General features: G+C 44.0%; 1 protein-coding gene across 1 annotated transcript in view; it reads right to left on the bottom strand.

The window, feature by feature from the left end:
* Positions 1–13,431, bottom strand: part of RECQL5 (RecQ like helicase 5) — a 38,656-nt gene extending 25,225 nt beyond the window's left edge. Inside the window, 7 exon segments of the mRNA XM_029083745.1 lie at positions 5,075–5,157; positions 5,513–5,675; positions 7,892–8,003; positions 8,465–8,570; positions 9,290–9,808; positions 12,029–12,150; positions 13,301–13,431. Of these exon segments, the coding sequence (XP_028939578.1) occupies positions 5,075–5,157; positions 5,513–5,675; positions 7,892–8,003; positions 8,465–8,570; positions 9,290–9,808; positions 12,029–12,150; positions 13,301–13,421 (1,226 nt within the window). The 5' untranslated portion in view covers positions 13,422–13,431.
* Between the last annotated feature and the right edge of the window lie 51 nt (positions 13,432–13,482).

The following is a 13,482-nucleotide window of genomic DNA, read 5'->3' as shown; positions in this document are numbered from 1 at the left end:
CAGGTGGCTTTCTAGAGAAGAGGAGCAGCCACTAGGTAGAGGAGTCGTCTGTGGAGTGATTTCTACATACTTTCCTGGACCTCACAGGCCTAATGTTCTGCTTTGTACCATTTTGTACCATTGTATTTAGCTGCACTACTCCTATACTTGGTATTTCAATATGCCAAATGCTTGCCTGACCTGGGTGGGGTGTGCTGCCTTCTTACATGCAACAGATCAGGTTGGCCTGAAAAATGCCAAGCAAATCCCCAGTTTACTGCAGCTCTTCAGTTTCTGTTGACTAGAAACATGCCAGTCTCTGGGTCACTGCTCACCACTCACACAAGCTTTTTGTGTTTTTGGCTTCAATCATTACCCACATAAAGGGATGTGGAATGCCCTGAGCACTGGTGATGATGGATCCTCTCTGTTTCAAAAAGCAGAGGGGAGATTCAGAGAAGCAAAGTTTAGCAAGGCTGCTTCAAACACAGCAACTTCTGTACATGTTGTGAAAGCCTGAGTGAGCCTAGAAGGAACTGCAAGGGAATACAGTTACTTCAGTTATGATGATACAAGTGTTGAAATAGTTTATTTCCCTAGGAGAGCCAGTGAGGCCAACCTCTCCAGCAGAAGCAGTTGAAGTGTTACTGATGACTTAATGGAACAGCTTCTATTCTGTAACATCACCCCTCTGGTTTCAAAGTGATTTACTTGGCTCATGAGAAACAAGTTTCCTTTTACACACGTGCAGCCTCACACACCACACTCTCCTCCTGCCTCTCTCCAACACCATCCCTCTGGTCTTCTTCAGTGAAGAAAGCAACAGGGAGTCAGTTTTGTTGCAGCTCACGACAGTGCAAGGCTCTGTAATGAGTTTATCCATCTAAACTGTCCCAATGAAGTTTGGGCTGGAGGGCAGTCTTGTTCACAGTCTCATTTTAGACGTGCCAGCCTCCTAACAGAGCTTACAATACAGATCCAGGAAACAAAGCCCTCTTCTCTCCACCACAACCTGCAGCCCTCCCCAGTCAGAGGACATAGGGGGCCTTTACAAGGACTGGAACAGGTACATAAGTGGATGAAGCCATGGAGAAGAAGAAATGTCTGGGTGACAGCTCAACTAGGTCTTTTTAACAAGCTCAAGGCCTTTGATTAGATTAGCCACACCTTTGCAGGAAAGTCAGCTGTTAATCATTTACTGCAGTACAAACAGGCAGCTTCCACGCCAGCTCCATAAGTCTCCACGTGCACTAAGGGGGTCCCTCACCACAAGCCAACATCACTTGGAGTGGGTGCAGAGGAGGCACCAGAAGAAACACCTACTACAAACACAACAGCTTCAGGTATTTATAAAATCACACATAGCTCTCCTGCTTCAGGGGATTAACTGCAAATGAGACAGGAACTTTCTAGGGTGTACAGTCAGACAAGGTTTCTGCCTTTGGGTCTACAGAACTAGTATCTAGGCTGCCTCCTTTATAAAGGCAAAGGAAGGTATCCAGAACCTTCAGGTCCTGTATGCCTGTTTGTTATAGTGGGCATGGTGTTCTGCCATCATTTCAGAAAACAAAGCATGAACAGAATGTATTTGGCTGCTGAGAAAGAAACAAAAACTTCAGCGAACTGAAGTGTGAGCTTGTGCTCCTAGTCAAATGTGACTTGCTGGGGATGAAACATGCTTTATCTGACTAATCCTCTTCCTTACAATATTAAAGATACAGACATCAGGAGCATCAAGTCAAATAAATTTTCAAAACCAATGAAGATCTCTTCCTGTATTACATCTGCAGTCATATTTTAGAGAAAGCGTGAGAAATAATCCATGCTTTCCCTTGAGGAGCAAGGAAGCTTTAGTAAAACCACAAGAGGCTTGCAAAGAGATGCTGGATGTTCTTTAGAAAGCTGATAGCCAAGTCATTAGGCAAAGAGTGTGTAGAACCCACCAGGATCCTAGTTTATATTATTGTTGGACCCAAGTACTTCATGGGAGGAAAACATGCACCTACTGCAGAGGAACAGAAAGTGTTACTGAAGCAAACTCTTAACAGGAGACTTTTTTTTTTTTTACAGAACTAGACTGTTCTGAGCCCTGTGGGAGCAACAAGTTGTACGTGAAGATCTTTGATTATTGGTGGTGGGGTTGGTTGGTTGTTTTTAGATAAGTGTTCATTTAATCTCCAGTGTGTTCTCAGAGTTTAAGTGTCCAACTCCTTTTTAGGGATCTTTCCAGTGGTACCAAGCAAGTTCTCTCACTGAATACTTGCCTTTCATGTATAGGATGTACAGTGGACAGAGATGAAGGATTCACACTCAACATACTGGGAGAGACACTATTATTGAAGATATTAATAAACTATGGTTAAAATTAATCTCAACTGACAAAATCCTGTAAAGCCAGAAGCTTTCCTCTTTACATCTCTGTAGATCTGACTGTGAAACAGGCCTCAGCTATCTTTCTTGTGGTTTATGCTCCCATTTCTATTAAGGGTGACTCTCTTTTTGGAAGAGGGATGCCTGCAGGCACACACAGCATGCATGCCTGTACTAGTTTGGGGACTGTGGCTCAGAGTATAGAGAGGATACACCAACATCTGATACTGTTCTTGTCTACTTCCAGCAGGGTGAAAGCCAGCATGTCACCAGTACAAGAGGCATCCTCAGTTCTGGAAGACCTAAAGAGACTGATTGGAACAAGCAACTGGGCTCTTGGAGGGCTAGTGGTGATTGGCACCTTCTGTCTTGTTTTTGTTGCTCTCCTCTTATTTGCTGCCATCTTTGGGTGCTGCTCATCTCCAAGGCACAAATGGAGTGGTGTGTAAACAGGGAAGCTGAAATGCAGTACTGGGAACCCTGCAGCTAAGCCAGAATCAGCCCAGCTACAACCTGATGATGTTTCTCCTAAGAAGTTTTCTCATCTTCTCTCCCTGGGTGGTTATTTCTCCCCATGGAACTTTCCTGCATCAACAGCAATGCACCAATGCCAGCAAGTTGTTCTGCAAGTCCACAGCAAACTCAACACGTAAGGCCATCTGTATTCAGGAACTGCATCACTAGCCAAATGCCAAAGTCAACTCATCTCTGCCTGATTTTCATCTTTCAAGCAGTTAGAGGTGGCAAATGGTCAACCACCATCTAAAACTGATAAAGACGTCTTCTGCTGCTGCAGTTACATGGGTGTTTTCCATCTTGCAAATGGAAACAGGAAACTCTGACCAGCAAAAGCTTTGTCTAAACCCAATATCTAAAAGCAGCTTATACTATTGTTCTCCTGTAATACCTGGACAATAGTCTAAATATACTATGCAAAAACTTGCTTGCCAGTATACAAGTCTGTCTTTATTTCTTCTTATTTAGAACCTTACAAGGTCAGAGTTTCAGGTTTGCTTTCACTGCTTGGATAGTGAATAGAACCATATTAATTCAAGATGTCAAAATGAAATGCAACATGGCATTCCTTTACAAAGCATCTCAGTCTCCTGCACAGTTATGAGCAGGGAGGGCAGACAGTGTTGCTGCAATATGTGACTCTGGGATGTGTATGGCATGTTATACAGCAGGAAAAATGAGGGAGGGAAGAAAGAGTATGGGAGATATGTGATTTCTAATTAGGTCAGTGATATTCCCTTACAGAAATCTCCTTTATGTATCCAGTGAAATCTTATTTCTATTACTATTCATCTGAGCAAAGGAGAATGTTTTCTCTCTGTCTTTGCTCAGTTGTTGCCTCACTGCTGCAGTGCAACTCTAAAGAAAGTCCTTGCTTCAGTTAGAAGTCAGGCTTTTTACAGCATGCATGAAGTGGGAGATGCTGTAAGATGGAGCCTAACTCATGCCCTCACTGGGACACCACCCTGGAATGTCCTGTGACTGCTTCTGGCTTGTGCAAGGTTAGTTCAGTGATGTCACTCCAGTTCTTATGCCACTGGTGTCCATTCCAAGAAACAACTGTCACAACTAATTCTACTGATAACCAGTTTAGGAATCAAGGAGAAACAGATACCCAGACAAGGTTTCCTGAGATTAGCATCTCACCAGGTAGATACAGGCTGCCTCTCAGATTACATAAAACCCAGACACAAATGGGTCACTTGCTGTGAGCAGGTAACACACACCAGACAGAGCAGAGCTGCTTAGCCAAGTAAGTGGATCAAACTCTTACAGCAAGAAGACTCCTGGTAGCTACTTCCCAGAATCACCTTGACTGAGGCAAAGAAATGCTCCTTTAAGTGCCCCAGGACTCAATGTTGTGCCATATTTCAGTACCAGCAGCAAGACTTTCCCAGAGCAACTCCATAAAACCAGGAATTGTTTATGAAACATGACCACAAAGAGAGATTCACACTGAAAACATTTCCCTAGACACAGGTGTGAATAATGAAACAAAATGCAGACTTGAAAGCAAGAGGCACAGTGACCATTTTCAGTTCCTGAACACATACTGCCCTCTTACTGGCAAAATTATAGCTCTGATGTCTTATCCAGCACAGAATAGCAGTTACTACAATTACAGGTTACAAGTTATGAACTAAACTGAACAACATACATTGTGGTTGCTAAATTGCATTTAGATCAGGTATGTCCATACTTTGGGTCTGTTTCTGAAACATTCTAAGCCACCTCAGCTCCTTCTAAGTCAATGAGAATCATGGATACCTACTGCTTTGCAGAGTGGAGCCTCACAGATTTAGAGAAACATTAAATCTAAATGCTTCCACCCCATGCTGATTGGGCTGTCTGTTTATCTCCTTCTAAGAGAGATGATGTAGTGAAGGAGGAAAATGTCAAAATAAAAATAAATGCAACTAAATCAACCCATCATCAAAGACAGAACATAGTAAAATTCATAGCCAGAGGAGTTACAGTTTAACATCACCATGCCACTCAGTCAGGCTCCAAGACCAACATCTCAAGTAACTCAGAGGTGGGAGTGAGTGAGAGATGTCTCAGGGACACCCTCCTCTTTCCAGACAGCAAAGTATCAGGCAATTCATTCATTTTTTTCCTGGACATTCAAGTTCTCAGCCATAACAGTGCCTCAGAGGGACAGAGCATGGTTTCTCCAACATTAAACAGTATTTGAAAGAAGTGCACTCACCCCAGCTCCTCACAGAAGTTCACAATGGCATCAAAAGCTGTCATCACAGCTTTGTCAGATTCTTTTAAGGTGCCTTTTTTTTCCTGAAAGTAGACAAAGACAAGAACTATAGTCTTCATTTTAAATATAAACAGGTAAAGTAACTCTAGCAGTAACCAAATCCAACCCTCCTGATCAATATGGCAAATGGGTACAGACACCATCCTGTCTCTGCTCCACAATTGTGCTCACCTATGCCTCTCTAATAGAGCTGGAGCTGGGTCTGGCAGCCCTTTTGCTTCCTGCTTCACTCCCTTCTGCTATCCCTTGAAACAGTTCTAGACCCAGGAAAACTAATTTCATCTTTGCACATTCAGAGGTCACTTCAGGCAAGAGGCAAACCAGATGAGAGCAAAGGCAGCATGTCTAGGTAGGTGGGTACTATTCTGCAGATCTTACTTGTATATTAGAGAGCTCCTTCTTAATCAGGAAGCTGACTTGATCTCGGTCATTCCTTGAGTAATAGAGGCGGCAGCAGGATGGCTTCCCATCTCTCCCAGCTCTGCCAGACTCTTGGTAATATCCAGCCATTGATTTAGCAATATTCCAATGGGCAACAAATCTGTGTGTGATAAAACAACAGGAAACGTAAGGCTGCAGGTTTCTCAGCTCACTGCACACATGATTGTGTTGTTCAGGGACATCAACAACGGTAAAAAACAGGGCAGGAAAAACAAAAAAGGCAGGATTTAGCAGAGCAAGGGATTTTGCACACAGAAATTTAAGTCCTCTTAACACGAGACACAAGGAAAGCAGCAGAACTATTAAAAAACCCAAAAGCACCCAAACAACACGTGAGCAAGATGTCACTCCAAATGGATGGACAGGAATGGGCACATGACTATCCCAAACGTACATACAATTGTACAGCTGTGAAGAGTGAGAATAAGGACACTGATTTAGGGAGTTGGGGAGATTTTACCATAAAATACAGCATTAATAAAAAAGTCCTGGTTATTTTCTGGAACACAATTTGTACATTATAGAACATAATTTGAAATATTCCATTTTAAAAAGACATTCCTTTGCCAACAAAGTCTGCGTGGGAAATTCTGTCTCACCAAGCTCACTTGTAGACAAAGGCATCCTTCCTAGCCAGCAAATACAACTATGAATCTTTACTAAACTGTATGTAATCTCTGAAGGAAGGTTTTCAACACACCACTACAAGACTGCTTTAAACCTGCTTCTACCTGAATATTCAGCAATTCCACTTATACCTTTGTTGAGAGGATTTTACAGTACAGTAATGCTGCCAATGTTTTAAATACCAGTCTGCCTCAAAACCAGCACGTCCTAGAGGCAGGTATGATGCATAGGGGTGTGGTAAGAGATTAAATGGCAAAAGCAAGCAAATATGGTTCTCCAAACACAAACACTCCAGGAACAGACCAGGCAGGAAGCATCAGAGCCCTACACATTTAATCCCCATCAGGAAGTTTACTGAAGGAATTGATAAATAATCTCAAACAAAACTGAATTAGCAGTGAAGAGAAAGGAGGAGTTTCCTTCAGAAAAAGAGACACTTCTGTTTTCCCTTTGTCCAGAAGAGTCACCTCCAGAACTTGTCAGACCTGATCTTACTTGATAACATATGCATGACTACTCAGAACTCTGCCAACACAGAGCAAAGGCTAAGCAGCAGTGCCTTGTTGTCTGAGCTCAGGTAGAATGTCCTTTAAACTATTAGAAAGCATCCTGTAAAGTCATTTTAACTCCATTCCTTGGAAATAAACCATATTACAGGCATATTTCAGCTATATTTCACTCTCAGTCAGCCCTATACATTTGTTACTCTTTGCCTCTTTAATGGCTACTGTACTGAACAGGGCAGAGTGGTTTCAGCAGGTCATTAATTCACGCTGCTATCCTAGGAGACTTCTCATTTCTGTTGGGTGACATGCATCCAGCAGTAAAATAAGTCTGTCACTGCTATGGGATCCTGTTATCTGTCAGTCCAGTGACACAGACAGAAGGATGACACAGTTGTGAACTGCTGTGATTGTCTCAATGACATCCTGCCCCTCTCCCACTGTGTTCAGAGCAATTGTTTTAACGTGGATGTTAAAGATCAGGTCTGTGTGGGGTGTTGGGTGAGTTGCACCTGAGTTATCCCTCTACTAAGTGATCACAGCTCACAACACTAACTCAGCACAGCTATATTGTGGTGCTGGGATTCTAACAACAGAGAGCAATTATAGTGACAGCTAGAAGTCCCAGAGGAACAGCAATTGAAAACATGTGCAAAGTTTCTGTCCTTGGACTAGAACTGGTGTTTGTATATGGTTATTGCTGTTTGTGAGCTGCTATTTTTTACCCCATTGCATTGTAAAAGTAGATCTCTAAAAAAAGCTGGCTCTGACTATTTTAGTAGAGGGTGTATGAATTATTTTAGGTGCAGATTTTCTTCCCACAGTTTTTTAACAGCAACTATTGCACTAAGAGAAGTGAAAAGGACAGCTGTGATTGCATGGAGATGGCTCTTTTTGAAACCCTGGAGGGTGTGGCAAAAAACAAGCATTCCTCCCATTTTCTTGGTTTTGAAGATGACTGGCAAGGAGGAACTGTGGTGCCTTGTTTTTAATTTCTTTACAAAACCCTTCCAGGTTTGTTTTTGCTGCTTCTAAGATATAAAAAACCTCCAGCTCTGCTTTTGTGGGTTTTATCAAGTGTTCATCAGGCATTTTAGTCAGCTATATTAGGTAACAGAGACTGAGGCTCTCCCTTCCCACTGCTCAGGTTTCAGGCTCTGGTGGTGCACAACGCAGCCCCACACACCTGACATTTGCTTTGTCTACTCCCATTCCAAAACTGATGGTTGCAACAATAACTGGGATCTTCTCCTCCATCCATTCATTCTGGATTGAAGTCCTGTCAGCTGCCTTGAGTCCTGGGAAGGGAAAAAAAGGGAAGGTAACAAGAAAAATAAAAAAAAGAAAAAGAAAAAAGAAAAGAAACAAGGATTTTCTTCCTCCTCTGTTCCCCCATTGCGAGCCAACCCCCTCACTAAAACTGGCTGATGGACACACTCCTCTCTGCCCATGTTTGAATTGGCCTGTGATCCAGCAGAAGTCAGCAGCAGCTGTTTCTATTACAAATATTAGATCCCTCCTGGGATAAAAGCAGTTGTTATATTTAGGCCATGCAAGATCCAACAAAACCAACAGTTCTGGAGTGAAGGGAGTGCCATTCTGTTGAAGGCACCGCACTTACCTCACAGACCTGATGCATGAGCACCAGACACACTGCAGACCATGCCTAGAAAGCTGTAGGTAGCCCCAACCCAGGCCTGAAAGGTGGTACAGTTCAGTCCTACCAACTACTGAGAGATGCAGATGCAGCTTCCAGTACCTGCGTGATACGCCTTGGCTTTCACTCCTCGGTAGCTCAACTCAATAGCCAGCTGGTCACACACATCCCTCATCCTGCAGTACACGATGCCACAACCAGAGTACACCTGGGCAGACAGAAAAGAAAGACCATGACACTGTTTGAAGCCAATACAGAAAGCTGCAGTCAGTATGGCAGGGACAGGAGGGATGCCTAAAGCTCATCTCTTCTCCAAGCTGATTCCCCAGCAACTGAAAGATACTGTTGCAGCACAAAAGTAAATCAGACATAAAGAGAGTTCCCTTACAAGTCTTAACAAGGCCCAACATTAACCAAATATGATCTCCCAATCCTCTCCCAGAGGGCACAAGGCAAGCAGTCTCCCTCCACCTTACAGATAAACTCAGGCTATAGCTGAATTGCTGAGAGTTATTTTGGGAATTAGTGTCAGATCAGGAAATTCAACGCAACACTTTGAATGCTTCTGTTCATCCTCGCCACACTAGAAAAGCAGAACACCATCAAACATACAATGAGCACCAGGGACATGACAAACCAAGACAGAAACACTAGTGACACATTCCTAATCCATTTTCTTTTAGACCAACCCTTTTCTGGGGACATCTCTGAAAGGAATGCAGCCTTCACATTCTACTGATTTCAGAGGAACTAAAAAACATACGTGAGCACTTTGAGAGGAACTAAAAATCATACATGACCACTTTCCTTCCAGGGACCTCCTCCTTCCCTGCCACACACCTGTCGGGGCCATACCACTGGTATGTCAGTGACCATTCAGGTAGATTTTGTTCAGTTTAGCCTTTTTTCCCCAAATGTAAAACCTACCCCAGTGGCATTCTTCACTTCAAGCGCCTTCAGACAGAAATCCTTCAAGTTGGTGTACGGATCAGTCAAGAGCTCTTTGAACTGCACATCATAAAACAAGTTAGATCTGAAGCAAGGAGTCTTAAACGTGGAAAGTGGTTGCTTTAGTTTAAGGGCTGCCACAATATCTTCCTGGACCTGCTTGGTGGCAGTGGCAGTCAAGGCAACGCACGGCGTGTTGGGTATGCGAGTGCGCAAGGTGCCCAGCCGCAGGTAGTCAGGGCGGAAATCGTGTCCCCACTGGGAGACACAGTGTGCTTCATCGATTATCAGGTAGGATAAGAGGTTTCGGGACACCAGAGAGTTCAGGGTTGGTTGGAAGGAAGAAGCAGCTGCCATCTCTGGGGTGATGTACAGGAGTTTTACTTGCGGCTTCTCACTTGCTAAGTCAGCCAGGATGGTCTTCTTTTCCTGTGCAGAAAGCTTGGAGTTCAGAGAGCAGGCTTTGATCTTCAGAGCCAGCAAGTGATCCACTTGATCCTACAGGAAATACAAAATTAAAATTAAATGAAAAGCAAATGGAAATAAAGAAAGTCACCATCACCAAGACAGATTACTAAGGAAATCCAGGTGAGGCCCCAACTTTCACCTCCAGAACAACACACACCTACAGTCTGGGTATTTAGAACTTCAACTCTAGGTGCCTTTATCTTCCAACCCTGAGCGTATCTGTCCAGCTCTTACATCCAACTGCATTTTTGTGCATCCATTCACTTTAAGACAGTCTTTTTGCTGCTAGGGAACATCAGCAGGGATCTGTGCAAAATAACTCCTCATAGCCACAGCGAGCTGAAACAAGCCACCAACGCGTCTCGGGATTTACACTCTGAAGTTGTCACAGATGGAAAATGAATCCCACCACCCTACAGTGCATTTCCTTCCAAAATAGCTAAAGGAAGTTACTCTGTGTAAACACAACAGAAATGGGATGAAATACAAGGATCATGCAAATCATCACTGCAACAGAACCAAGTCTGGATGAGAACCATGCCATGAAAATCATGAAGAAAACATGACATCACATCCAGATGAACCCTGGGCATACAAATTCACCTCCCTATGCCTGCACTGAACTGTTCACTTGTACCTGACTAGCACATAACCTTTCAGAAGATGTGAATAGTCCTGAAAAATGGATATCTCACTCAATTTTTTTCACCCTCACTGTTTCACTTGATAACTGGTTTCAGCGATTGACTTGATATCCCCTGTTTTCTGTTCACAAAGTCAGCTCTCAGCCTGCCCTATAATAAACTCCACAGACTAAGCTCCTGAAGTTCAGCTACACTGAAATACATAGAATCCCAGACTGGTTTGGGTTGGAAGGGACCTTAAAGATCATCCAGTCCCAACCCCTCTGCCATCAGCAGGGACACCTTCCACTAGACCAGGTTGCTCAAAGCCTCATCCAACCTGGCCGAGAACACTTCCAGGGAGGAGCAGCCACAGCTTCTCTGGGCAACCTGGGCCACTGTCTCACCACCCTCACAGTGAAGAACTTCTTCCTAATATCTCATCTAAACCTCCCCTCTTTCAGTTTAAACCCATTTCTCCTTGTTTTGTCATTAACTGCCCTTATGAAAAGTCCTTCCCCAGCTTTCTTGTAGGCAATCACGATCATTTCGGGCACAGCCACCCCATCTCAAGGCTTGATGAGAACACCTCTGAAGGTTCACTCCAGCTCTGTTCCCTAAGACTCACTGAGCCCATCTCAACCTATTTGTCACTCAGCCTCCATTTCACTGATAAAATATCATCTGTGCTGGAGCTTAATCATAAACCTTGCACTTGGAATAAATTCACTATTTATAACACCTTTCTGAGATCCATCACCAAGTCTGCTCTTAATTCTTACTGTGTATTACACTGAGACTGTAAAGAAGTTAAAAATAAATCCACCAAAACCAAAACCCAGACCAGCAGCCTACACCACCAGATATCATGCAGTGCTAGTCAGATGCTTTACAGAAGTGTAAGCAATGCTACAGCTGCTCTTACAGGGAATTGTTTCTCCCCACAGGTGATGAAACAGTAAAAAAGGCAAAATACAGGAAAAAAAAAAAAGGTCTCAGATGAAAGTGCTCAAGGAGAAGTTCTACTAAACCAGCTTCCTCCCATGACAGAAAGACTGACTGCAACAAAAAGATGTTTTGATGCAGAATAAATTATGCCTTCAAAGGCAACCTCATAATTCACAGATTTACTACTTTATAGGGGTTTTTTTATATAAAGTTTTCCTCTGGGGAAAGATCCAGTTTGATCCATTTGAGGTACTCTGCTGCTTCTGTATAGCTGTCCTGGTTTTGCTAGGATAGAGTTAATTTTCTTCTCAGTAGATAAAACAGCTGTGTTTTGGTTTCAGTGCAAGACTGAAACTATCACAATAGCACACTGGAGGTAAAAGACAACTAGAGAACATGGGGAAAGGCTCAGGTATAAAAACCACCAGGTTATTAAAGAAGAAAAACCTCCTTTTAGAGAACTGCACAGTATCACAGCAGAGTTACTCTGCTCTGCAGCTAAGCTGCAGTCTTCATCTGTCACCAGGGTAAGGAAAACACACCGAGACATCACCATGAGAATCCAGAGGCAGGCCAACAGCAGAGACTTGTGGACAGAAAGACAAGAGGCAGCTGTGCCTCCAGCCTCTCCCGACCCCCTTCACTGACTGCTTTTCCACCACTAACAGGAGACAGTTACCTGAATCAGTGCAATCAGAGGTGAAATGACAATGGTGATGCCCACTGCCAGAACTGCAGGAAGCTGGTAGCACAAGGATTTCCCTGCCCCTGTGGGCATGCATACAAAGACATCCTTCTCGCCTGCAAAGACAACAGAAGAAAGCTCAAGGCTACTGAGTGGTGGTGAGTTCCCAGGGCTCTGACTGGAGGGACGGGCACAATGACTGATAACCTGTGAGAAACAGCAGATGTACACACATACCGTGTAGGTACCAACAAAAGACACTTCATTTTAGGTTCTAAAAGCAGAGCAATGCCTGTAATTGTTTCCTTCAAAGAATCTCTGATTGCTCTGTAAACATTTAGAAACAGCCTTACAAAAGTACCAGAAGAGACAGAGGAACCAAGATAAAGAGAAGTTAAACACGTTATTCATGCTAATTCTTTTCCAGACAAGCTACTTTCATCTTACAGACCTCCAGTTAACCAAATTACCAGCTCCATGACAGATCTTTACCACATCCTCTTAAAACTTATCCCAGAAAGGTGCCTCATAAGAAATAAGGGTAGGAAATCTCAACCACGAAGATAATATCATGTAGTTAGTAACTGTCACTGTGCTAAGCAGCATCCACTGCAAGTCAGGGAGGTGCTGGTGCGTGCAGCGTTAACAGGCAGAGACACCCGGCTGACAGAGCGTCGCGTCTGGCTGGTCTGTTGGCTGCAGCACGTCTGCACAGCTGCTGGTGATCGATGAAAACTCTAACTATATCCTGAGTGCAGAGTTTGTTTCACACCCTGAGACCTGCCAGGGCAGCTGGTAACTGGCAGCCTGTGTGTGTGAGCTGCCTGTCCAACCCACAGCGGTATTTTGGTGTCTTCTACTGATACCATCTCTAACACAAGGAGAGGTTTACTATGAAAATGTGTACATGGAAACAGTTTGACCTCATCTGACCATAAACATGCTCATCCAGAGGAGATACCAGCAATACTGCACTATAACATTGCCTATTTTCTGGTTGATACAACAGTGGTGTTACCAACTAAATGCAAAGGAGAACAGGCAGGACAAAGCCGCGCTCAGAGAGCCTGTGTGCAGCACGTGCTCGTGCTCCTGTGCCACTGAAAGGATCTCAGAGCACAGGAGGCTGAGGAGGGCTGGGTGGTCCTGCCTAATCCAGGTGATGCGTCTCCTCAAATCAGGTGTGATACCAGCCCCTGCAGTATCACCCTCACAGGAAGATGGAAAACCAGACACGTTTTGCACCTTCCCCATGCTGAGCCTCACCTCTCGCCACAGTCATGGTCGCGCTCTCCTGCAGGGAAGTCTTGAAGGATTCAAACCCGAAGACCTTTCGCAGTGTTCTCCGGACCCTCCCTTCCAGGCCCGGGGGAATCTCTCCACTCATCTTAGAGAAGCTGTGAACAGTGACAGGAACCGACGCTGAACCCAAACGCCATCACCCTCCC

The sequence above is a fragment of the Antrostomus carolinensis genome, unplaced genomic scaffold (genome assembly GCF_000700745.2).
Source record: "Antrostomus carolinensis isolate BGI_N321 unplaced genomic scaffold, ASM70074v2 scaffold2862, whole genome shotgun sequence".
Lineage (NCBI taxonomy): Eukaryota > Metazoa > Chordata > Aves > Caprimulgiformes > Caprimulgidae > Antrostomus > Antrostomus carolinensis.
Note: the sequence above shows the minus strand (reverse complement) of the source record. Positions and strands in the feature narration are given on the sequence as shown.